Genomic DNA, 25,925 nt, shown 5'->3' with positions numbered 1-25,925 from the left:
CTCATTGCGTTTTTTTTTTTGAAAATGTCCAAGGGTTGTAAGAAGAAAGGCCTTAGACCAGAGAAACAAGACCAGAGTGTTTTGGGGAGATTCTTGTACAAGATAGCGTACACTGAAAATCCAGATTGGGCTTCCCAATGATGCCTCGGTCTCAAAGTTTAAATTGTTTGCAAAATTTTCACTCTAGCACACACACAAAAAAGCAGGTAATGATTTCTTTAATGTTCCAGTGGTCTTATTGGTGGGGAAACCTGAGATGAGATGAGATCCATCCGAGCAACGCTTTCTTTTTTCTCAACATTGTCCTGTCTGGCGATGTGGCAATAAGAATAATTGTCTTGATGCCAAAAAGAGCCCAACAGATTTTACTTTCACGAGTGGAGCAGTAGGGCTATCGCCACAGTGTTCCACTTGATTTATGCATATAAATTGCTTTATTATAATTCATGCTGGGAGTATTGCAGATTATATGGACACTGCAATGTAAGTAGTACAGGAAAGGGAAAACAGAAAAAAGGAGAAAAGACGAAAGAAAGAGGAGATAAAAGGGAGATAATGATAAACATTTTCAGTCTGCTTCATCACCTGCAAAGAGATGTAAAAAGAACAGCACAACCAATGGACATGGTACAAGACATACAACAAAGTAACACCTACATACTATCGCTGAAGTATATGTAGTATTATTTAATCTAACATGTACTCTGTGTTACCTGAAGATAAGAATATGGGCTTTCTGTATGGAAGTGAATCTCTAAGTACCTGGAACCAAGCATCTGTAATAGTTTGTGAAAGTGCATGTAAAGTTTATCCAAAGGAAAAAATGCTCAATAGTGGTGCCCCCCCAGAGCACCGAGTCCAGCGCCGGGAGACCCAAAGCCTCAGATGCCCAAAGGGACCCCAAGAGCGAAGGCACCAAGGAGGGGCCAACCCTGGAAATCCGACTTCCACCAAGGAAGGAGGAAAGACGGCCCCAAGGAAGTCCCCAGCCATGCCGGCAGCCAGCCACCCCGAAGTGAAATCGGACATGGGCTCCAGGGATCCGAGCGACGCTCTTATCATTGGGTACCCACACCTCCTCGAGGAGAAATTGACTCATGCATGCTCTCACACACATTCAATAAGTTCCTTCATGGGAGCAGGTACAGGCTTAAATCTTTTAAAAAATTTGCAAAATTCCTCCATTATACCTTAAAGTTATGAGTCACAGTTTCACTTCCTCCAGTTTCATTTCCACAGTGGCATCGTGTGTGGCATCTGTCCAAATGATTCCTTCAAAACATGGAATTCTGCTGAGCAGCATACCCTCCCTGTCCTGGACATAAGTGGTCAAGATTGATCTGAGTGAGCTGTTACCAGCCTCCCCCACCAGGAACCACCTGCAACACCCACCCAGTAAACAACATGCCCACTTTCACTGATGAGCGAGAGGTGAAAAATAGCAAGAAAAATAATCAAAGTAGAATTCACTCTTTTTAAAGGATCATTATTGCTCATTTATCTAGCTCGCCATATGCAGAGACAAACTATTTCTTGAATGTGAAATCTTAGTGGAAGAAAGTAAAAACCACATCATTAAATCTTCACATATTCAAAAATATATTCCTATAGTTTAAAAAGGCCTTACAGATTTGAGCATTGCTCATTGTTGACTCTGATGATAATTGCTATGATCATAATTGTTACTTAAGTGCACTTCTTTTCTTCACAGCCTTTTGTTTTCTGAGGCATAAAAAAATGATTGGGGGGAAGATTTAACGAGCCAGACAGACACTGAGAGTGCAGAGAAGTGGTGTTGTTTGTTCCACATTTTCTGTGGCTGACGGCCTGAAAGAAAGTGGCAACAGCAATTTACAGCTGGTTCATGCCATCGATAAGGTCTCAAAATGTTCAAATCACCAGGACTGCAGATGTCTTTATACTTGTGGCTCTACAGGGAGAGGAAAGGGATTTTACTAAAGGTGTCTCTACAGAAACAGACAGCATCAGAGAAACAGTCGATTATTTTAGATACAATATATATATATATATTTTTTTTTTTTTATTATTTCTAGTAAACTGTATACATTTATGTTTTGTAGAGCTGTCCACATATTCTGGGCATTATTTTGATAATTTACTACACATTTGTTTAAATCCTGCTTTTGTGTCTAAAGTCATCCTTTTGTCCCCCTCCTTGGGTTTTAAAGGGGTTAAAAGTGGTTGTCCTACTGATGGATTCTCCTATCTGTGAAACTCTGCAGCTACCCCACTGTTACCATGGTTGTTACTCCAATGAATACTCTCCTTCCAATAATGGTCCTACTTGTCATCATAGGTTAAATGTTGGCCTGCGAGATATCAGAATATACCATATAAAGACCAAAACTTGATTTGAAATTGTAAGCATTCTATCAGCCGTGTTCCTTAGTTTCCATGATGCTGATTGTTCACCAATGTTCCCTTATAAACCTCTGAGGCCGTTACTAAACAGATAGATTAACACTGATTAAATCAAACACAATCTATTCAATTACTAAAGATAATTGTTAACATTGGATTTCATTTAGGGGTATCAGACAAAACTGTGCCCAAAACCAATGCTGTTTAATAGGTATGCATGCCTTTAAACAAACTGTATTATACTAAATCATTTAGCCTACAAACATTACAATTTGATAACATTTCAGTGTTGGAAAAATAGCAAACAAAAAAATAGTCCTGACAACATTTTAATTTGAAGAGAAAAGCAGAATGGGTTAAAATAAAGTTAGGAAACTGTCCCACCGTATCAGGTATTAATTAACTGCCTCTTCAGCTCTGTGTTAAACAGTGAAACCAGTCGTCTCACTGATATAACAGACCTTGTGGTTTTCAGCTTAAAACATATTCTCATTTTAATATTATATTTCCTGTTTTTTTTTTCATGCGAAAGACCTTGAATATTACTCCTGGTTCTTCTTTCCTGCCGCTACGCCTCACTCTCACAAAATAAGATTTGGCTTTGACTGAAAGTTTTACAAACAGTTACTTTATCCTTTTTTTCCCCATGTTCCACCAGCCATTAATAATTAACATGGATGGTTTGTGAAATCACTCTGTGAATGCTGTGCAGCTAGAGAAAGATCAGGTTAAAGGATCATAAACTCACAACAAAACACACACTTTTTAATTCTGAAGAGGTTTCTGTGAAACCTCTAATCCATTGTTATTGTGTTAGCCAGAACCAAAAGGAACACCGTCACTTTTGCTTCCTCATTATAAAAAAAAAAATGTTTCTCAGAAATTATTTGAATAATAAACTGCTGGCTCTTGATTGAAGTTGACACGAGTAAAGATTAACCTTGACTTTTTGACTCCAGTCACAGATTTGACTTGTTTAAATAAAGAAAAACTCATAGTTGACTTGATGCTCTTATTAAAGTTAGAGCAGCAAACAAGCAAAATATAGGGAACACTAAAAAAGTTGCTAGTCTATAGCACGACTACAAGAAAGAAACAGTTACAAAGGTACACTTTGGGAAAAACTCACTTTTTAAGTAGTTTTCTGCATAACGTATGTCCGGGATAATCTATTATGACATGGTAATGACTTTAAATTTACACCATATGACCTGGACTTGACACTTGCAGTCTTTGTTGGGACATCACTTGATACTTCACTATGAAGGTTTTAAATAGAATAGAGAATAGAATAGAAAATCCCTTTATTATCCCCATATGGGGAAATGTTTGTGTTTACAGCACCTAAAGGATTATATAAATAAATAAGAATAACATAATAGTGAAGAGTTGAAAAATAAATAAATGAAATACTGTACTGTAAAGTTTTTTAACAAAATAAATACTGTGCACCTAAAGAATAAATAACCAATATACAGTTATAGACATTTTTACAGTAAAGAATATTTGAAAATAGCAGCAACATCAGAGCTGTGCAAAAATTACAACATGTTATTTAACTGACTAAGGTAGAAACTGTACAAAATCAACATGAATGTAACAATTTATTGTGGTTGTTGGGAACAGTGCTGGTTATAGAGTCTTTCAGCTGCTGGGAGGAAGGATCTGTGATAACGCTCTCTGGTGCATTTATGGTGCAGCAGTCTGTCCTGAAGGAGCTCTCCAGTTCTGCAACAGCTTCATTAGCTTAAGCTTGTGATTTGGGAAGTAATCACTTAAAACCTCTGTTAATTCAGTTATTATGCTTAAAGTACCAGAAATACTCTAAATGTCAAAATAATAATTTAGACATTTTAATATGAACTGTCTATTAATAGAAAGAATGAGAACTTTCATTACCCTAAACAAAATTTGAAGGGCATCTAGAAGTGTAAAGTTATACTTTTTATGTTTTTATTGCATGAAAAATAAAAATTTTGAAACTTAAGACGTAAATAAGACATATCTTCTTGTAGAGCAGCAAGAATAAAAGGCCAGAAAAGAGCTTACTTTTGATAGATTAAAAATAATCTGTTTCATTATCAATGGGATGCAGCCCTAATTGATTTAGTGTCTTAAATAAGTGGACTCCTTTGGGAACCAGATAAATGTTTTGCAAAGATGTTCATAAAATAACAGCAGGAGATACATTACCAATTCAGTTCAATCTGTCTATTATGTCATATAAAACAAGATGAAATGTGAAATCATGCACTTTTATTTTGCCTCTTGGCGGAGCTAATTTCTTATCTGTAAATATGCAAAATCAATGCATGTTTACTTCTTTTACAAATTTTCCTGCAATAAATAACACATGGGATTTTTTTCTTCGGGTATGAAAATCATGGGAAAAATCTTTACTTCGACCTTTAAACACATGCCACCCGGGTGAGTTTCTGAAAGGAATAGAAGAATATGATTGTTGGTAAGATTGAAGAAAGACAGATAAGGAGTGTGCAGACAGGTGACGCTGCTTTTTCAACGCTAGCTGGGACTGAATGAAAGTGGCGGAGGCTATCAACAGGGGGGCTAAGCCATCGATAAGGTCTCCAAACCTTCAAATCATAGTGCTGGAGTCACAGGCTTTCATTGGGGTAGAAAACTGGTCACACTCAACGTGTGTCTGCACAAATATGTCAAACAACAATTGGTAGAGACCATGCACACTATAATACCAAAACAAAAACAGAAATAGAAAAATACAATAAATAGATGCTGCTAGAGGACTGTGTGAATAGAGCAAGAATCAACTATTACATATACAAAACAAAATCATGCTTCAGTGCCTATGTTTAGGGAATATGTACTTTTTTTATTTACAAGAAAAAAGTAATAGAAAAATCTGACAGTTTTGACCTCCTGAGTCAATACATTGTAAAACCCCTTTGCCGCTGCTAAAGCTACTAGTTTTTTAACCTTGCATCTAGTTACTGTTTTTTTCCCCTCAGTACAAAGGTGAGCCTCCTTCCCTGTATGATTTTTTTTATCATTGACTAACAAAGTTTGTCTGTCTCTACAAATGTATAGATTAGTCATAACAGTGCCAACTGCAGATTTATCTGTCGACTTCCCTTTTTACAAGCCCTCTTTGAAGACCTACGACTTCAATACACTAAGCATGAGGCTCTTGGTTGCCTCTGTGATGCCCTTGTCTGTCTGGCCAGATCAAGTGAGTTGTTAGTATGACGGGGATTCTTATTTAATTTATTATAAAACAATGACTTGGTCGGTCTGCATTTGTTTTATACCTTTTCTTTCTCACAAGATTTTTTAAAGCTTCTAACGTTGCTTTATAGCTTTACCTTATTTGAACAGCTTCTCGGCTTCCTTATGATGAAAGAATCTCAAATAATTCTGAAGGCAATTGTTTAAACTGATTTTTATTTATGTGGCTCAGAGTTATTGGCTAAATTCAAATGATAAATAGCCTGAACTACAATAGCGCTTTATCAGGTCCGAGGACTCCATTGCGCTTCACACTAGATTCAGCCATTTACCCATTCACTCACACACTGATGATAGACAGACAGATCGCTTAATACTAGAGCTGCAACTAGGGATTATTTTGCTTATCGATTATTCTTCCAATTATTTTTTCAATTAATTGATTGATATCAATATCAAAAGGTTCATTAAAGAAGATTTTTACAGAATTAAACCAGGTAAAACCAAAACTTTTTCCACTTATGGAATTCTGGATAGATCATACTGACAGAGAAAAAGTAATTTTTATCTTAAATGCAAAATAGTTAGATATATTTTTTTTACAATTTGGTTATTATAACTGCTCTAAGTGGGTTTCTCTATCAGCTAATGCCATGTTTTAGAGTCTCTATACTGCAATTAATGGTTAATAGATTACTAGATTAGTTGACGATTATTTTAATAATCGATTAATTCGATTGTCTCAGCCGTAGTTAAAAGTTTTCCATTCAAGGAACTGCAGCTAAATGCATTGATTCATTGACTTTGAGGGATTCACTCCTCTTGTTGTTGGGATCCAGAGGCTTGCCCTCCAGAGGGCGCAGAGGATCCCTTCCTGTTTTTTCTGTTGAGATCTGGGGTACTGTTGGGATCAGGAGATCTGCCACCTGTCTCCAGCAGAGAGCGCTGTGGGTCTCCTGGGCTGGAGCCNTAGCGCTTTATCAGGTCCGAGGACTCCATTGCGCTTCACACTAGATTCAGCCATTTACCCATTCACTCACACACTGATGATAGACAGACAGATCGCTTAATACTAGAGCTGCAACTAGGGATTATTTTGCTTATCGATTATTCTTCCAATTATTTTTTCAATTAATTGATTGATATCAATATCAAAAGGTTCATTAAAGAAGATTTTTACAGAATTAAACCAGGTAAAACCAAAACTTTTTCCACTTATGGAATTCTGGATAGATCATACTGACAGAGAAAAAGTAATTTTTATCTTAAATGCAAAATAGTTAGATATATTTTTTTTACAATTTGGTTATTATAACTGCTCTAAGTGGGTTTCTCTATCAGCTAATGCCATGTTTTAGAGTCTCTATACTGCAATTAATGGTTAATAGATTACTAGATTAGTTGACGGTTATTTTAATAATCGATTAATTCGATTGTCTCAGCCGTAGTTAAAAGTTTTCCATTCAAGGAAATGCAGTTTAATGTATTGCTTCATTGACTTTGAGGGATTCACTCCTCTTGTATGAGCTTGTGGAAACATTAGACATTTGCTTGTATTCTACTGTATGGTTGTCTCTGCAGCAAATCCTCATACAGAGCATGCATGCAGTGATAGAAGAAAAACTTTCTTTAAACTGGAATAAACCTCCAGCAGAAGCAGGCTGAGTGTCAGTGTCGTCCTGCTGTGGCCGACTGGGGTTCAAGGAGACAAAAACACAAAAGGAACATAGAATCGCTGATCCTTAAATAGTGTAGAGAATTTGATGGCAAACTAGCTCTATAGGTGGTTCTGTCTAGGAAAAGCAGGGCTGCAGAACTATTGGACAACCGGGCCCTCTGAACGAGGACAGTAGGCAAGGCAGAGGCGGCGTCTAACCAACGATGCAATGACAGAGACAGACAGCTCCAACTTTTTTAATCCAAACACCTACTATGCGTCCCTTTTTTTCCTTCCTTACTAAAACAGAAACAGCAAGATTCTTGTTGTTTTTACCTCCATTTAAAAATATATTTGCTGTCTGCCTATGCTACTACATGCATGCATTCAGTTATCCCCTCCATAATTTCATTACCAATCTAAACATGTGAGATTGAATATAAAACAAAGAGACTTCACAGCTACCCGAGACCTTCCTGTGACACAAATATTTTCAGTACTGTATACAGTGCATGCATAATGAGAATCAGAAAAGCAGTTGGAGTTTTCATGAATACTAAAACCAGCTCAGCTTCCTTCCAAAGTCCAGAGAAATGCAGGGTTGCTGCATGGAATGGCTTCATGTCAAACAGTGTTATTACAGTGGTGCAGCATGGAGGAAACATAAAGGATGAGTTCAGAAAACTGCTGGCTGCTAACATTGAAAATACTGTGACTGAAGTGTTATTAAAAAAACCCAAAGCAATAAGAGACTGGGAAAAAATTATTCTGAAACAGAAAGTTGTTGAGTTGGGCTGCAACTAACAATTATTTTGCAAATCAATTAATCGGTTGATTATTTTTTTCGATTAACTGAATAATAATCAGATAGCCGAAGGTTCCTTTAAGAAGATTTTTTTTTTACGAAATTAAACCAGATGAAACTAAAACTTTTCACTTGAGGAGTTCTGGATAGAGCATATTGACAGATGAAAACATTTTTTTTTTTTTACCTTAAATGCAAAATGCTAATGTATTTTTTTCATAATTACTGCTCTAAGTGGGTTGCTTTGTCAGCTAAAGGTATGTTTTACAGTCTCTATACTCGAGTTAACGATAAATCGATTACTAAATTAGTCAACGATTATTTCAATAATTGATTTATCATATTAATCTTTTCAGTCCTATCATTGAGTGTTAAAAAATAGGTTTGTTTTTAAAAGGAAAATATCTGAATCCTTCAAATTTCAAAGTAGATTCTGCCATCTAACAATCACTTCTCTATTCATTTCATGCTAGTCTGCAAAACGTTCAAGTAAAATAATTATTTAAGTTTTGTGGAAATCTGTTTGTATAACTTTAAACAATGTAATTAAATCCTTTCTTAATTCCTGCCATAGACTGATCCCCATTCAACTTTAGGCTCTCTAATCTGATCCTACTTGCATTACAACAATCCTATAGTTTTATCACAATTTGTTATTCTTGTATTGATACAAGATACAAGTGTTTGTATTCAGGCAGCTTCAGGGAAGATATTTAATACCAAAATCTGTATTGTTACTTGGGTCTGACCTGAATGTCTTACAGTTCTGATATACTACATCTCATTATATTGTCCAAGTTACTATATAACCTTTTTTTCACTGCAGTTGTGCCATATGACCTGGGAAAAGGTTTTAGGGTTCACTTGTTGATTCGCTGACTGGCTAGTTGGGAAAGTCAAACAGGAAAAAATAAAACTCCAAGTCAACCATTCCCACATATCCATGATCCCAGGATTACAACCAATCTGGATGTTTGTGTTAAAAAATTATTTACTTTCAGCACCATAGACCCAAGTAAGCAAAGTATATGTTCTGTATTAACAAACATAACCAATAAACTTGTTTCCAATTAATTTAGAAAATTAATTCTTATGGTAATTAAAATACAATCTAAAGCTCCAATTTCAGAACAGCAGCACTTATATATACACAAAACTGTGAAATTGCCTAAAAGCAACGGCAGAAAAATTGCACTTCAAAAATGTAAAAGTCTTCTACCCACCCAAAATAGACCTGCACCAGTTTCTGAGAGCCATTATTGCTGTCTATAAATAAGCTAAAGGCACAGAAACTCCTGCTGTTACTGTTCCTTTGATACAAAATGAGGAAATTAATATTCCTTTAAATTCTTTGCAGCAAAATGCTGCTGCCCCATGAGCAGAATTTGATCGGGGGTCTCCTGACTGACAAATCTGACATTTCTATTCCATTATCTGTTTCTCATGAATACTTATGTGCATGTAAACATGCCTATTTTCATTACATCCTTTTATCTAAGCATTTTGTCAGGCAAACATATTGAACGTCTGACTTTTTTTTTTTGGTTGTGGCAGTGAAAGGGTCACTTACTCAAAATTAGTGCAGCATCCATCCAATGAGGTTTGTGTACAACACTTCACATAAGACTTTTCAAACACACACTCAGACTGTGCAAACTAAGACCTTTTTTTTCTTTAGTAACAAACTTGGAGGAGTTGTTCGGCATTCCCTGAGCACCGAGGAAGAAGCAGTTGCCTTAAGACTCAGACAGATCGATAAGACTCCCACCAGTAGACTGGGCTGGCAGTCAGCAGCACATATTGAGAGTGGGCCGATGTGCTGCCATACCAAACCTCAAACAGTGAAGAGGATCCCAGAAGTGTCTAGTTCAGGCGACCTTCTCACATGTCCCTCCTGTTATTCATCTGGTTGTGTGTGAGAGAGGATAAGGCATGTTTTTGGTTATGTTACTAAAATACAGCAACCTCTTTGTGTTTCCCTTCTCCTCAGAAAGTGACAATACTGACCTATTCTACCAAAATCCCATCTGATAATCCATTACATGGATTTCTAATTTCCAGCTGGCATTTATACTCAGTTGTTCCACTGATGTCCATGACGTTTTTATCAGATTGGCATCAGATGAGTCAAATGTTGTCTAAATTTGCCTAGAGATTAGATACAGACATTTATATTCTACTGAGGCTCATTCATTAGTGGCATCACTACCAGCATGATGAAGGTTGAATTTGGGTGGAATACATTGTGAATTAAACATTTTGTCGAAAAACAGAGATTTGAGTTTGATTAGGTCACTCCTTTTAAGGCAAACAATACAATGTGTATAAATAAAACATATATTTAATGTGTAAATTCTAGGTTTGCAGTTTCTTCAGTAGAAGACAATGACTCATGTTTTATTAGCAGACCCATGACAGCTGATATATATTTTGCACCCACTGCTTCAATTAGTTTAACACAAGCAATTCCCTTTGCACCTGCTTTTTAGATTGGCTTTTGTCATGCAACAGGTTTGGACATGTTTTTAAACCCTAAATGTTATAGCTAGATACATAACACTATTAAAGCAACATGAAAACATAGAACCAGAGAAAATGTTTTCGCACCATGTCAGTAACCCCATTCCAGCTAGACTTTGACCTAGAGCTTTTTGATTGGATCAGTGCATCTCCATGTACTTTACTTTTGGACCAGTCCTCTATTCGACACCTCCAGTTGGTACAAAAGGCTGCAGCTTGTTAATTGACTGGTGCAAAAAGAAATACGCACATTGACTCAGTAATGGCCTCTCTTCACTGGCCACCAGTTTCTTATAGAATTCATTAAAATTGTACTTTTGTTATTGATTCTTTACATGCTCTTGCCCCTTCTTATCTATCGCAACTGCTCTGTAATCATGTTCCCAAAAAAACCGTAAGGTCTATGGCTCAGTTAATGCTGCCTAAACAGAACCTTTGCTGTGCCTTTTGACTATAAAAATACACAAACTGTAGATATTATATCAGCTTTGAAGACTAATGTTTTGGTACACAATGACCTAAATGCTGTTGTTTCTTAGATAGTTGCTCTTTTTTTTTTTTTTTTTTTATTCCAGTGGCTGTTTGTAGCAACTTTCTTTCTGTCATTCTTGTATTTCTATTTATATGGTTGATCTTTTTTTTTTCATTTTTGTCTCATGCTAGATTTGTTTTAAAACCTATATATTTTGTTTTTAAAGCACTTTGTGCAGCTTTTCCTGTTGGAAATGTGCTTTATATATACAAAAATATGACCTTGACTTCAGTGTTTTAGTACTCGAGATCGGTCTTGGTTTCGAGACCATTTTTTGATGATCTCGGTCTCGTCTCGGAATTGACCGCATGTGGTCTCGGTCTTGTCTCGGTCTCGGGGACTCAGCATTTTATTTCAAGACCGGTCAAGACCACAACTGTGGAAATAACGCTAATCATCAGAATATTATCAGTTTCTTTAAGATTCTTCTTTTTATTGGATGCTTGGATTCAAATCCAAGCAATAACCTGTCTCATTGGTAAATGCATGTTTTTTTTTTACCGCTGTCACGCCCACCCCCTTTCACCTGCGCGCGGGCTGCAGCACTTTGATTGACAGTCACAATTGGTTGTCTGAGAACGGGATAAGATGTCAGCAAAATCATCGGTTATAAAATTCGACTAATTAAATCACAAAGAATATATTTGTAAAGCAACATTGAGAAAAAAGTATACAGCGCAATGTAAGTTCTGCATTGCTTCACTATTAGAGACGGTAGGGACTACGTCCAACTTTTATCGACACCTTGAAAGAAAGCACAAAGAAAGGTAAGCTACGTATATATTTAAAACATTATGTTGTGACAGTATGTTATGAGACCGACAAGCTGTGAAAACATTGAGCACTTCTGCCTTTTCTCCATGTTCCCAGTGCTAACTAGAGAAATACACCGCTTGGTCAAACACAAACCATCTGATTCAGCAACAGGGTCTTAGAACTGAAAAAGTCAGCCAGGCTTTTGTGCACGTATTTCAGTGGGGTTTGTATTTCTGCAGATGTCAGCAGTAGCTCAGGGAGGAAGTGAAGGAGATCAATTAATTTTTTTCAACAAATTCTCTGTCTCATAACATATTTTTACAACTTGGTGACAGATATGGATTTATTTAAGAAAAGTTATATAATATAGCTTTAATCTGTATATGAGAGAGAAACAAGAGAAATGATTGGCATTTTTTCAGTTTTACACATTTGCACATTGTTTTGAAATATCACATTTAAAACAACATAAATGTATGTACTGTTCATGAAAGGCAGAGAAAATACTATTTTGATCGACTTTGATTAATTGTTTGAAATTCTGTGATTACTACACAGAAGTACTAAATAAAGATGTTTATTCCAGTTCTGTGTGTTAAATATCAAGGTGTTTTTATGTGAATGTGGGTGTTTTAGATCAATTTTAGTGATTTTGATCATGTTTCATATTTTATTGTCACATACTGGCGCTGGTCTTGGTCTTAACTCGGTCTCGACTTCCCTCGGTTTTGGTCTTGACTTGGTCTCGGGTGAGGTGGTCTTGACCACAACACTGCTTGACTTATAAGTTTTGATATGCTCTGCACCATGAAAAAAAGCAGAGATACCCTGAGGGCTAAAATTAGAAAGGATTAGACTGGGACTGGTATTATGCAGTACCATCGCATATTGCCCCCCTTAAAGCACTGAGAGATAAGACTTTTACCTGCAGCCAATGATGGAAACACTGCATGTTTCATTTCAGGAACAGGACTCTTGCTAGAAGGCAAGACATTGATCACATTGGGGTTTATTGAAGCGAGCCACAGCCTTCTTTGCTTTGCTTTTTTCCACGACAGCCAACACATGAGTCCAAATGGAACTGCCTTTAGTCTAACCCTATCTGATTAAGAGGCTCTGTGTTTACTTCAAACACAGAGCTTATTGACCAACACATATTTTAAAAACATTCGCTGAGACAAGCTTAGCCACTATATATATATTAGCTGCAGGTTTGTCCCCTTCCCAATGGTCAAATGCAGATGGATGAGATTTTACAGCACATAAGTCTGTGTACCTTTTTAAAACTCAGAAACTTTCATTTAGAGCACTGTGTGGTTGTTTCATATCTTCAACTTGCACATTTTGGAATAAAACAAAAATTACTCTTCTCAGAAATACATGGAATCAGATATTGCCTTTTCCTCACATTGTGCAGCTTAAAAAGAAATTTAAATGTGTTCTTCATTTTCTGACTCGGATTAAAATGTTTACTTTATGTTTGACTTAATGTAGATAAAGGCTATAAAGAGGATTCCCAGCATTATTACTTTTTTTAAAACACAGAATAAAGTTAATTTGAACACAACGTAAAAAGTACATTGTCAGAAGGACTTTGCAGTTCCACGGTTTCTAAAGCTGAAAGTTCAAATCCTCACCCCCCCGCCTCATGAACAGAATGCGCTTAAAATGCAATGACTAATAAATGCAGCAGATGATTAGGAAGGTGTTTGGAAGGAAATTAACATATTTTCATAATCTTTTAAAAATGTTTTTGCTGTTATCCAAAGATATGTTTAACTGCAGTCTTACTGTAACAATCAGGCCCCTCTCCTGGAAGTACTTGACCAGAGGAATCGTGTTCTGTTTGAAGTTGGTCAGGCGACGGTCGATGGCCTTTGGATTATCATCGGGTCTTCCCTGTTGCTCAGCTCTCTTCTGCAGCCTCTCCTTCAGACGGCTGTTGGTGCAGGCCAGGAAAACGACAAGGTCTGGAGTACAGATCTGCACAGAGAAAAGGGATGTGTGGAACTGTTAGCAGCCGGTTCTCAAATGCTAGGAGAAGGTTTCATTCATGCATACAGTGCTCAGATCATTTAGCAGAGAGAGCAGCTGCAGATACAGACAGTCAGGCAAAAAAGTTAACATGTTTAGTCACGGTCTTGGTTCTTGTTTAAGCTTTCTTTTGAGTTTGCAGTTTCACTTTAATCCATGTTTTTCTTTGTTTTTCTAGTTTTATTGGATTAATTCATATTTTGTGGTGTTTTCTGGATATATTTGAGTTCTTAGGTTGCCCTTTGTTGCCCTCTTGTGTTGGTCTCCTTTTCCCTAGCTCCTTTCTAGAATCCTCTGTTCACACCTGCCCCCAATTAGCTCATTAGTCCTGTCTTTGTTCAGTCTCCCATTTATACTCTTCCTGTGGTGGTTCATCTTTTCCAGGCTCCTCATACTTGCTTTTCCTGACGTCTCCATGGTTCTGTTTTTTTCTTTATTTTTTATGTTGGATTTTTGGATTCCTGCTCAGTTGCCTGTCAGTACTAAATTAAATCTTCAAGAACTCACCTCTGCCGCATTGCCTCTGTATTTGGGTCCTCAAAACCTCAACCAAACCCCAACATGTTTAAGATGAATTTCTTAGAAAAAATAAAGAGCTCATTGTTAAAGAAGACAAAGATATAAACTTAGCTGATTTTCCTAATTTTAAATCCCTGTGTGAGGGACTGAAGCTCATTTTTTTTAAATCACCTGCAGCTGCTCTAGAAAATACATGTTTTTATTACAGCCAGTATCAGCTAGATTCTGAATCAAGGAGATCAAGGCTTTGTTTATTAAACGAAGGCACATTATATTGCAACGCTAGTAGGAACTTTTTCAGTTTTTGTCTAATTTGCAAAAAATGTAACACAAAAAAACAAGATTATATTATGACTTAAATGAATGGTAAACAGATTTAAATTTCCAAAGCCAATAAAAAAAATAAATAAATAAATGATGATGATGAATTATTTGATTAAACAGAGGGACACTATAGTGCAACGCTAGCAGGAAATTTTTCAGTTTGTCTAATTTGCAAAAAATAAAAAACAAAACACGAAAAAAACCCAGATTATACTATGACCTAAACTAATGGTAAAAAGATTTAAATTTCAAAAACCAATAAAAAAAGATGACGCATTATTTGAGCCAGTTAATAGACTAAAACCACAGCCAACAAGTTTCCTATCAATGACATATAGCTGTAATTTTTAATTCACATATTTGCAAGAAAGAACATTTTCAAATTTTGAACAGCTGTAAATTTGAAAGAAAGATGGTAACTTATCATGAAAAGACATATACATTTATGATAAAACGTTGGGTACTTTATTTGGTAAATTTAGGAGACCCAAATCTAAATAATTTCAGACATAATGCAAGAATGGCAGCTTTTTCTTTGTTTCAGAGGTATATTCAATATCATCTTTACATCTGATGTTTAAACCTTGTAAAATACCCACATGTGCATTGTCATAAATTTATGACTTGATTCTAGAGAATCTATAATAGTTTTTCATTTTCAAGCTCAGGGAATATCTTAGATTTTAAACCTTTATTTATGTCTTTAGGCACAGATAACTGCCTTCTTGACTGACCTACAACTTTTTAGCGTAACTGAATAGAATTTTATTATGAATATTTGAAATTCATAGGGTAATAGGGTTTCTTTGGGGTAAGAATTTACTTATCCTTTTTTGATTCTCTTTTTTTGTATCGATAAGTGCTCCATTGTAGAAGAAAAATCAACCAAGAATATTCCACAATTTATCAGTGTTTAACGAAATATGTTCTCTTACTGGTCTGGTATAAGTGCTGCAGTCTTTTTCTTGGCAAATTGTGTAATAACTTTTAGAGAAGGATAGATTCAAACAAACAGATGAACAGAAAAAATCTTCTACGTGAATAAACGAGGTTACAGAGTTATAAATAATAGATAAGGGAGCAGATATAAACCCTTTATTAAAGTAAATTGCTACCCCAGCCTTAAATAAAAAAAAAACTACAGGAGATTTTGTAATATACAACACGGATTGGATCGACAATGTTGGAGCATTAACTCAAAGTGTGTGTCAGCTATTGATTTAAAACATAACGGTAAAAATTATTTTCGTTTTTTATCCAAGACACCAGGAAGCTGATATTCAAAAAAGAACGTCTGTGATATTAAAAAGGGTTCTTTTCCCAGAGAGCTTTGAAATCAATCTGTAGGTTTTGATACTAAAATCCAAACTGAACAGAAAATCAGTGCAAAAAACAAAACAAAACAAGGCTTGAAACAATGTGCTGCATTAACAACCAACCTCCTAGTTGTTAGAGTATTACTGACAGGTTTAATGAAGATGTCGAAAAAAAGAAATATTTCCTACCTAGAACGGAGAGGATATAATATATAGATAGACAGATTTATTTGTCATTTTGTTTACACAAGTGTGAAACAAAAAGAAATTTCATTTTGGAACAGCTCTCTGGACAATTTCATCTTTTTTAAAAGTGCAGCTTTGAAAAATAGTAATAATGACAATAGGACACATTTTTTTCTTACAAAAAAGAAAAATGAACTGTCCCCATTCTCTAAACTAAACTAGAATGTTAGATAATTTTTTTATTAAAGTTTCAGCCGGAAGGAAACAAACATATTCCGTAGAGGGAAATTAGTAATGGGGTGATGGTGGTCAGTATGTAGAGCTGGGGTCTCCAACCCAGCTGAAAAGGCTCATCATCATTTATACATGTAAATAAATAAAAATTATAATATATGGCAGAAACTGCAGAGAAGTCTGAAGTGTCTAGTTTCAGGTAGTCAGCATCCCGGTGGATAATCCAGGTCCATAAAAGCTCACCTACACTTTAGGTGATTTTTCCCAAACGTCAGTAATATTTACATTCAGCTTGTAATGAGATATATATATACGGTATGTGATATTGCTGGTGAAAAAGCTTACGCTGACAGAAGTTTGGGTTGGGGTTGACCCTTCTTTCTCCCCTGTGCTAATTTTCCCAAATACCAAAACGTATTAAAAGCTTTGAGTCCTCTATGGTTTATTTTTGGTGTTGCTTTTTAAATCCCTTCAAAACATTGCTAATAAACTTGGCTCTGCATATAAACAGTCTGTGTAGGTTCAGATATAAAACAGCGCTGTATTTTCAGCACATGTAAAGTTACGCCACCTATCTACAGGCATTATTCAGGCTAAATTAGCGAAGACTATTACCTGTACAGTCAGTGCAGAAGGATGCCCCTTACACCTGTTCATCTAGCTCACTGGAGCAGGAAAGTTTACAAACTGTTTTATTTCTATTCGTACTGTGTCATTTGGTTTCCCCCTGTATTCATACATACTGTATGTGAAATGTATGCCACTAACACTCCCAAGTCTGCATCTGATCTGGCACACAGCCACAGATAAAAATAGCCTGAAAGAAGTCTACAGAGATGCATGCCACTGTTTTCAGTTAAAGTTTCAGTTTCCATAGAAACCAGGCACACATGCATTTTTCTCATATTAGGCTGCTGATGTGGGGGGTGATACACATTAGTATTGAGAGGTTATTATTCTTTAGAATAATATATGAGAGGCAAGAATTTAACGACATATTTGATTATTTTTGCACTGCCTATTGAGTAAGTTGGGTTTTCTTTAGGAATTAAATATATTTACTTCTTAGAAAATGAATTAAACCAAACACATTGATGGAGCAGATGTCAAACTCATCTCAACAACTAATACCCTTTTAGCGATGTTCTGTTAAATGCACTCACTGAAATTGAAACAGCTGAAACCCGACTAAATTACTGCTGTTATACAGTCTTTTTGTTTGATGTTTGCTCTTTTTTCTTAAAACATTAGTAATTTCTCCTAGAGAATCAGCTACATAACTTTCTTCAAAATACTAGATAAGGCACTTTGTAAAATAGCTAATTCAATTTGGTTTAGAAAACTGCTGAAAAACGAAGAAAACAGAATGTATTATTTTGTTTATTAGGTTTTGTTTTGCTCCTTTCGCTTCTTAGTAAATCTGCCAATCTCAGCCTAAACCCCTACATCCATCATTCAGCATGGAACACATGTTCTGATCTCAGGAGTATCTGCAGGTTCTGTAAGAACAAACCATTCCCCTTTCAAACAAACAAAAACGGATAAAAAAATATAAAAATGTTAAATTTCACTGTTTTGACTCACATTTTTAACAGTCCCAGATCAGTTATTCTAAACAAATTTTATTTTTTTAACATAAAATTAGAACATTGCTCGTGTAAGTAAATGTAATGACTTGATTATTATCTGGATTAATTTCCAGTTAACTAACTCTTCAGTACACAAAAATATGTTTTATTCATCTATCTATTGTTGACCAACCCTACAGAGTAGCAGATGCTTGCATCCAGAGGTCTTTGAGTGAGAGGTTGGGTACCAATCGGACAGGTTTCATGGCCATCACAGGGCAACATGAAGGTACATAGAACAAACAACCATCTATAGACCTTTAAGGGAGAGCAATTATCCTAATTGTTATGCTTTTAGACTGTTAGAGGCAGCCAGTGTATACAAAGAGAACCCCACCATGCATGGAGAGAACATATAAACTCCATGCAGAAAAAACACTTGGATCCAAACCAATTACATTTTTTGCTGCAAGGCAACATTGCTAATAACTACAGTATGCTTCAGCTTAATTCATTAAAACTAAATGAATACATGAAAACATTGTTGTTCTTTTTCTTTCTTGGGAATAAAAAAATAAAAGCAAAACAGAAAAAAAAATTGTTTATTAGCCTACACACGATCTTTAACCTTGGGATGTTGATTAATTCTTTAGGAAAATACTATTTAGACTACGGGTCGGCAACCCAAACTGCTCAAAGAGCCTTATTGGACCAAAAAGAAAAAACAGATCTGTCTGGAGCCACAAAAATGTAAAAGTCTTAAATAAGCCTTGTGCTTGCAACAAAACTAGCAGCAGTAGTGGAGTTTGGAGAGGCAATCCACTTCTTAAATCTATGTTTGTGCTCCTCTAATTTATGCAGAAGTTCTGCAAGCGCACCTTTTCTCTTACTCCCAGCTTGGTGGTCGGCTGCATATTTAGCATGCCTTCCCTGGAAATGCCATTCCCAATTACTCTCTGTATTTTTTGACAACCTCTCTTTACAAAGAAAAAACACAGACAATTGTTCCACATTGGTAATGGAAGCAAATGATTCGGTCCATTCTTCTTTGAATCCTCTTTTCTCATCAGGTATCTTCATTTTTTTCCCTTTGAGATCCATGGCCCAAGACTCACCCTCTGCCTTTTTTGCCTGGCACCATGCCATGATGAAAGATGTGTTGCAGACTATGATCTCTAGGGCTATGATGCAAATTTCCATTGTAAGAAATGTTTACATTTATTTTTTATATTTATTTATTATACACATTTTCAATTACAATTCCAGTAATTAGGGTAGTTCTCTGTGCCAAATGCATCCAAAAAAGTGCAAACAGGATGCAAATATAACCTGAAATCATACTAATAAAAGTACAGAGACTAGTATTCCTATACTATAGTTGAACCTCTATGACTGATAAAAATGTCTGAATGAAACAAAATGCCTTCACATTATGCTTACACACTCTACCTTAACAAAGACTATATGGTTTTAAATAAAGTTTTTATTCCAAGATAACTAAAACCCTGAGCAAAAACAGATATCACAGTTATTGTTTAAATGTCATTAATCCATTGAACATTGTTTCTTAGTATTTTTGTCATGACCTTGGTTCTGATGTCTGGCCTCAGACATCAGAACCATTTCACTCACCTGCGTAGCTCTGCCCAGTTCTCATTACCGTTCATCTAATCCACATGCTTCAGACTATATTTAACCAGCCTTCAACCAATCATCAGTGCCAGATTATTCAAGCCTTTGGTGAGAGTTCTCTTGCATACCTGAGTGTTTCTGATTACCTGATCCTGACCTGTTCTGCCTCTTAACCTCTGAGCCTGCCTGTTCCTGTTCTGACCTGTTTGCCTGATCTGCCCTCGATACTCCTTCTAGATTTCTTCGGTGTACGGAACTTGGAACTGATTCCTGACACCGTCCTGGATTCCCCTTCTGTACCTCTACGTATCACTGATCTTCTGGCTCAGACTCCTGAGCACATTCTCGATTGCCCTCTGGATCTGCTTTCCTTCGTCTGCTTGGTTCTCTCCAGCCTGTCGTCCAACCTCTTGGAACTCTCTGGGCGGCGCCCGTCACATCTTGTTGGCAGCCGTCTGGCTGGAACCAACCTCATCCTCTGGAAACTGACTGAACTTTAAGACGAAGTTAGTGATTCTCACGTTCATTAACATCCTCCACCAGATTAATGTAGTCACTAACCTGTGTTCTCTGCCTCCAGAGGTTTGTGCCTTAGCAGTTAGCACTGACGCCGTTCTCTGCAGTTTCATCTTAAATAAACTTTTTACGAACCCTAACTATTTCCCTGCCTGGAAAAACTGAGTCCTCTTGTTTTGAGCCTGACAATTTTCCTCAAATTAAATGGAACTCTCAATCTCGTCTTGTCTGTATTAAGTTTTTCCTCTTTAGTCCGACTAACTTAATACATTTTTTTTTAAGATTATTTAGTGGCCTTTATATTTTTATTTTTGAAAGAATGTAGACAGGAAAGTTGGTTACAAGAGAGGGGAGAGACATTCGGCAAAGGTCATCTGGACCAGGACTCAAATGTGCGACAGCCATATGCTCTACCACCACACCATAGCAGCGACCCAATGAATTCCAATCTTTCAATATTACTTGTTTAGGTAAAGAATTCTCATCTTAGCAGTAGTGCCTTTTGTATATTTAGATTTCCACTCTTGCAGGTTAGAATGATAATAATACAGATTTGCCACCCTCTGGGTCTCTTTGAATAAAGCCTTGAAGGAAGGATGAAGGGGTGGACGGTCTTTTCAGGCAGCTATAAAGGAAGCTCACGAATGCCCACTCTGCTGCTTTAAAGGGCAAAGTGCCAGCATGGGGTGAGTAATGGAAATGGATGCTGCAGGTCCGCAGAGTACCACACGGTTATCTCCAAGCTGGGGAAAATAGCTCTGAAAGTTAAGAAGAGATCCTTTCAGGAAAAAGCTGTATGATGCATAAAGCGTGATTCTGAGTGACTAATTCATTTTCAACTCTTTAAAGGTCACAGTATGATGGGTTTTACAGGTTGAAGTTGCTACATTAAAGAGTTTCTGTTTTCAGGTTAGTCACATTGCAGTTATTTTCTGACATTTGTGTTATCAGTTCTGGAAGTCTGGGTTGAATAAAATTCATATGATACATTGGATCACAAAGTAAGGACTTTTGTCTTTTCTCTCAATTACTCTGAGAGGATTGTCCGTACATCAACCATTTGTTTATATATAAAACTTACATCTTTCTGCTAATTGTCCATACTATTTTAATATGATAGAAAGGAATTGTTTTTTCGTGACCATATTTATTTAAAAAGAAGTAAGCCATTGTAACCGTCTCCATCCCTGCGATGCAACACCTCTTAGAAACAGTTGCTACATGTCTTATATCCCATTCACTTTCACAAAGCAACTTTTGTTTTGGCTCAGAAATGTGTTATTCAGAGAATTTGCATTTTTTTAATTAAACTTAATTAAAGGACTTAAACGGCAACCTGTACATACAGAGACATTTATTTTGTGAAATGGCTTAAACTTTAGACAAACTTAAGACATATACCATAAAAATACAGTTTATTCAATAGTTACTTTATGCTTCATTTAAAATATCCACATTAATTATGCACAACGCTTTACAGTAGTTCAACTACTTGCATGTCTGGTAGATTTAAGGTTTTAAGTTATAATTTTTCTTTAGACTGGATGTAAAATTACTGGAGCTGCAACTAACGATTATTTTGCAAAGCGATTAATCTATTGATTATCTTTTCAATTAATTGATTAATAATCTGATAAAAATTCTTTAAAAAATACATTTTACGACATTAAACCATAGGGGTGTGCATTGGCACTGCCCTCACGATTCGATTCGATTACGATTCACCAGGTAACGATTCCATTCAATTAGATTCTACGATGCATTGCGATGCATCAAAATCCCATTGACTTCGTAAAATCCGAAATGTGCCCAGATATCCGCTTTCCAAGCTTTTAGTGCGTTTTTAATTAGGCCTACCCGTCTATCGCGGTCATCTCCCTCCGCCTCAGCCATCTTGATTGTTGTTGGTATGCCCCCGGAAGTAATCGAAACTTCACAACTTGTCCATTTGAGGCCAGAAAATAAACAGTGACATAATCGATTATGGCACTTTGCCTCATCGATGCTGAATCGTGCATGCCCCGCATTGCAATGCATCGCTGAATCGATTATTGTTGACACCCCTATTAAACCAGGTGAAACTCAAACTTTTCCACTGGAGGAGTTCTGGATTGAGCATATCGACAGATTTATTTTCAATGTATTAAATGCAAAAGATTTTGTTTATTCTTTTTACAATTTTGGTATAGTTATTGCTTTAAGTGGTTTGCTCTGTAAGCTAAATGCATGTTTAAGAGTCTCTACACTCCAGTTAATTATTAATCCATTTCTACATTAGTTGAAGGTTAATTCAATAATTGATTAATCATGATTAATCCAATTAATTGTCTCAGCCCTAAAAATTACACACTGGAGATTGTTGACTTGAATCTGGTAATTAGTGGAGGAAGCTAAAAGCTGAAAAATTTGGAACCATCAAAACACAAATACTGTTCAGCCTTTATAAGAAGGCTCTGACTGCTATAATCCCCAAAACACTAATGAATATAAGGGTGTACAAAATGTTTGATACACCACTTGATGATAACAGGATAAAAAAAAGATGATACTCTATTTACATTGTTTTATCTTTTGAGGGCATCTTTCTCATTTCAAATTGGAACCAAGACAATCTTGCAGCAATATAAGGATGCAGAAAACACGATTTCCACACAGTCTTTGTTTGTTTTCTCTTGAGAGTCTCCCAGCAGACAGCCTTCCAGGCTTTCTCTGTCTGGCTTGGCCCATAAGGGCTGTGGAGCTGCTGCTGACAAACAGAGGAGTTTCCACTTGAGTGTTTAACAGAATCTTCAGGACATTAACCAGTAGACCATTGAGGTCACTTACTCTATGTGGATATTTGTTAAATCTATGCAATGCTGTTTGAAGATTTAAAATCTGTTAGAAATTCTGTTTAGCGTTACTGTGGATCAGTACGTTTAACTAATGTTAATAGAAACTGTGAGTTCCCTTCCTTGACTTTAAGATGTGCCTCACTATGTCAAGTCTTCCTCTCTCTATATAGGACCATTCTACATCCTCTATTGCTTATGATTTTATCATTTGGGAATAATACTGTATAATCTCATCCAACTTCCAATCTCGGTGCTACATTATCTGCTGCTCAGTAGAAGGTCATATTTGACTTTTGGATGCAGACATACGCTGAGGGTTTACTTTCAGCTAAGTGTGTGAATAATCCAGACATCATGCTGGATCCTGAATCAACACAAAGACGTTTCTTAGCAACAGACAACTAACACAATGGTCATTTTACTGCTGGAAAATGGAAAAATAAAATTTAATGATTTAAAATCTTTGCCTTTAGTGAAACATTTCACCAATATATCAACATTAATTTCCTTACAATTGACCACAAACCTCCACAAAGTGTATTGCAATTAGAATTGTTAGTGTATAGTGATATTTAGCATAAACAAAAAGCAGATTTCTGTCTATATGGGCATATGGATAAACCAGAATATTATTATTATTATTATTATGATTGCAGTGCTTCAAACGAAAAAACAAAAGTGATTATAAGGGTCAATCACAAAGTGCCATATCCAGGCTTTTGTATATTTTCATTTATATTTTTTTGGTTTACAGCTAATTTAACTGCAGTTTCTAAAAAGATTCAAAATTGGAGTGGAGAGTAGTTTACATGTGTATATTTGAAATATAACTGTCTTTATACTTGACAGAATTCTGACTTCATCTTCTTGTCTTAATTTACAACTGAGACTGTAAGATGCAAAAGCATCTTACCAGGGCTCAGATGAAAAAGGACTAAATTATTGCTAAATGCTACTAGTTCTAGATGAAAGCATGTCTGGCATTTGTTTGGAAATCAAGGTCCCAGAGTCTTAAAGAAAATTCTAGAAACACAGAAGTGTGAAGTTTCAAAAGCCACCACTGACTACTGGGCGTCATGTCTGCTTGTGTTGGTCTATCTTATTTTAAATCAAAAACCAGAGCAGGAGTCATCCAGTAGACATCACAGTACTCCCTGCTTCCTAGTGCTGAAGAGCTTTATGAGGATGGAGATGTATGCATCCAACAGAAACCAACACCTTCCCACACTGCCAGAAGTGCAACTAAGTCCTAATAAAGCGGGTAAAATAGGTGCTATTGATATGACATTTTCACCCAAATTAGGTAACAATCCATGCAATCCATTCATACAAAGAAATCAAACCACAGATGTCCTGAATTAAAGTTATATAGGTTACTGTAAAATGACACATGGAAAAGTACTGAACACACTTATTGAAATGTATTTAATACTTTGTGCAAAGGTTTTTTTTGGCAATGACAGCTTTGAGACACCTCCTCCTTTTCAGGAGTTGGGTTCAGTCCCCTAGTTTCAGGAAAAATAAGCTTTCATGCTTAGCCCACCATAACATTTTGCAAAATTTCATGCAAGTATGTGGCAACGGTTTATGGAACCTGAATTCTTTCCTGTTTCAACATGATAATGATATGACTGGAAGGACTGACTGTTGAAGACATTGGGGATGAATGAGGCTCAGGTCTTAATGTTCAATTCTGGTTTTTTGTCGGATCAGATTTTTTATGTAACTGTTAACATGAGAGTGGCCTTGTAGTGACCTGCATGCACAGGAAAACAATAACAAATCTCATTGTCAACTGACCGGTTAGGGTATCACCCCTCAAATCTCTTTTGCATTGTTGTATTTGCCTTATATTCCAACATCTCGTTGTCCCTGTACATTACAACTCCATCTACATGGTCATCCATGTTTGTTGTTGTTCTGCGCTGTTAATACAGAGTGCTTAAACTAAAAAGTGAACTAGTTGACTAGTCAACTTAAGCTGAGTTGATTCACAACTGGACAACTCGAAAGATGCTCCTATGATCATAGTTGTAAATATTACTCAGAAGTTTAAGATCTGTGGGACTATTGCCAACCTACCTGGATGTGGCCACAGGAGGAAATAAATGACATATCAAAGAGACAGATAATAGGAATGGTAACAAAAGAGCCCAGAAAAACTTCTAAATATATTAATGTTGAAAGTCCTCTTCAAGGAACTTACATGTCAGATCATTCATCATTGTTTGAGCCAAAGGGGACTGAAAGTTAGACCACAAAGGAGGACATCATTGTTGAAAACAAATCATGATTACTCTACATTGTCTCATATATAAACGCCAGTCAGCGGCTTGCGTTGTCTTAGGACAGCACTGTCTGTTTTCTTCTTTGCTCCAAACCTTTACAGACCACCCATTAATAACCAGCTGTCACTTTATTCAATTGCGAATACGAGGCCTGCTGCTTCTGTGCATTAACGGCAGAGTGGGCATCAGCCCTTGTCTAGTCATCAGTGACTGTACGAGCTGTTTTTGCACTGTCGCTTGGACACGGCTGCAAACAAAAGTGTGTGTGTGTTATCTGTGTGTTTTCATCTCCAGTGAACGTCCTCCGGTACCTTATCTGACCCCAGGCTCCATCTGCAAACCATCACTCACCCTTTTAGAAACCAATTTAAGCAGCTTTTCCAATAAAACTGCATCATTAAAAACAACCTTGTCAGCTAAATTAGATTTTTGAGGTTATTGCTTGTGAAGTGTGATTTAGCAAATTATGAAATAAGGGGTTAAATATATAACATCCAGGCTCCTTGAATGTGTTTATCTCCGTTGTTCACACGCTCAGCAAATGGGGTGGCAAAGAGATACAACTATGTTTAATTAAAACCAATTTGCTATATGCCTCAAACAGCTGGAATTGCTAAT

At 36.4% G+C, this 25,925-nt stretch overlaps 1 protein-coding gene across 1 annotated transcript in view; it reads right to left on the bottom strand.

The window, feature by feature from the left end:
• Positions 1–25,925, bottom strand: part of ak5 (adenylate kinase 5) — a 99,626-nt gene that overhangs the window by 40,695 nt on the left and 33,006 nt on the right. Inside the window, exon 6 of the mRNA XM_015383069.1 lies at positions 13,648–13,839. Within this exon, the coding sequence (XP_015238555.1) occupies positions 13,648–13,839 (192 nt within the window). The remainder of the gene's footprint in view (positions 1–13,647; positions 13,840–25,925) is intronic.

The sequence above is a fragment of the Cyprinodon variegatus genome, unplaced genomic scaffold (assembly GCF_000732505.1).
Source record: "Cyprinodon variegatus isolate N-32 unplaced genomic scaffold, C_variegatus-1.0 Scaffold275, whole genome shotgun sequence".
Taxonomy (NCBI): domain Eukaryota; kingdom Metazoa; phylum Chordata; class Actinopteri; order Cyprinodontiformes; family Cyprinodontidae; genus Cyprinodon; species Cyprinodon variegatus.
This window is presented reverse-complemented; position numbering and strand designations above follow the sequence as displayed.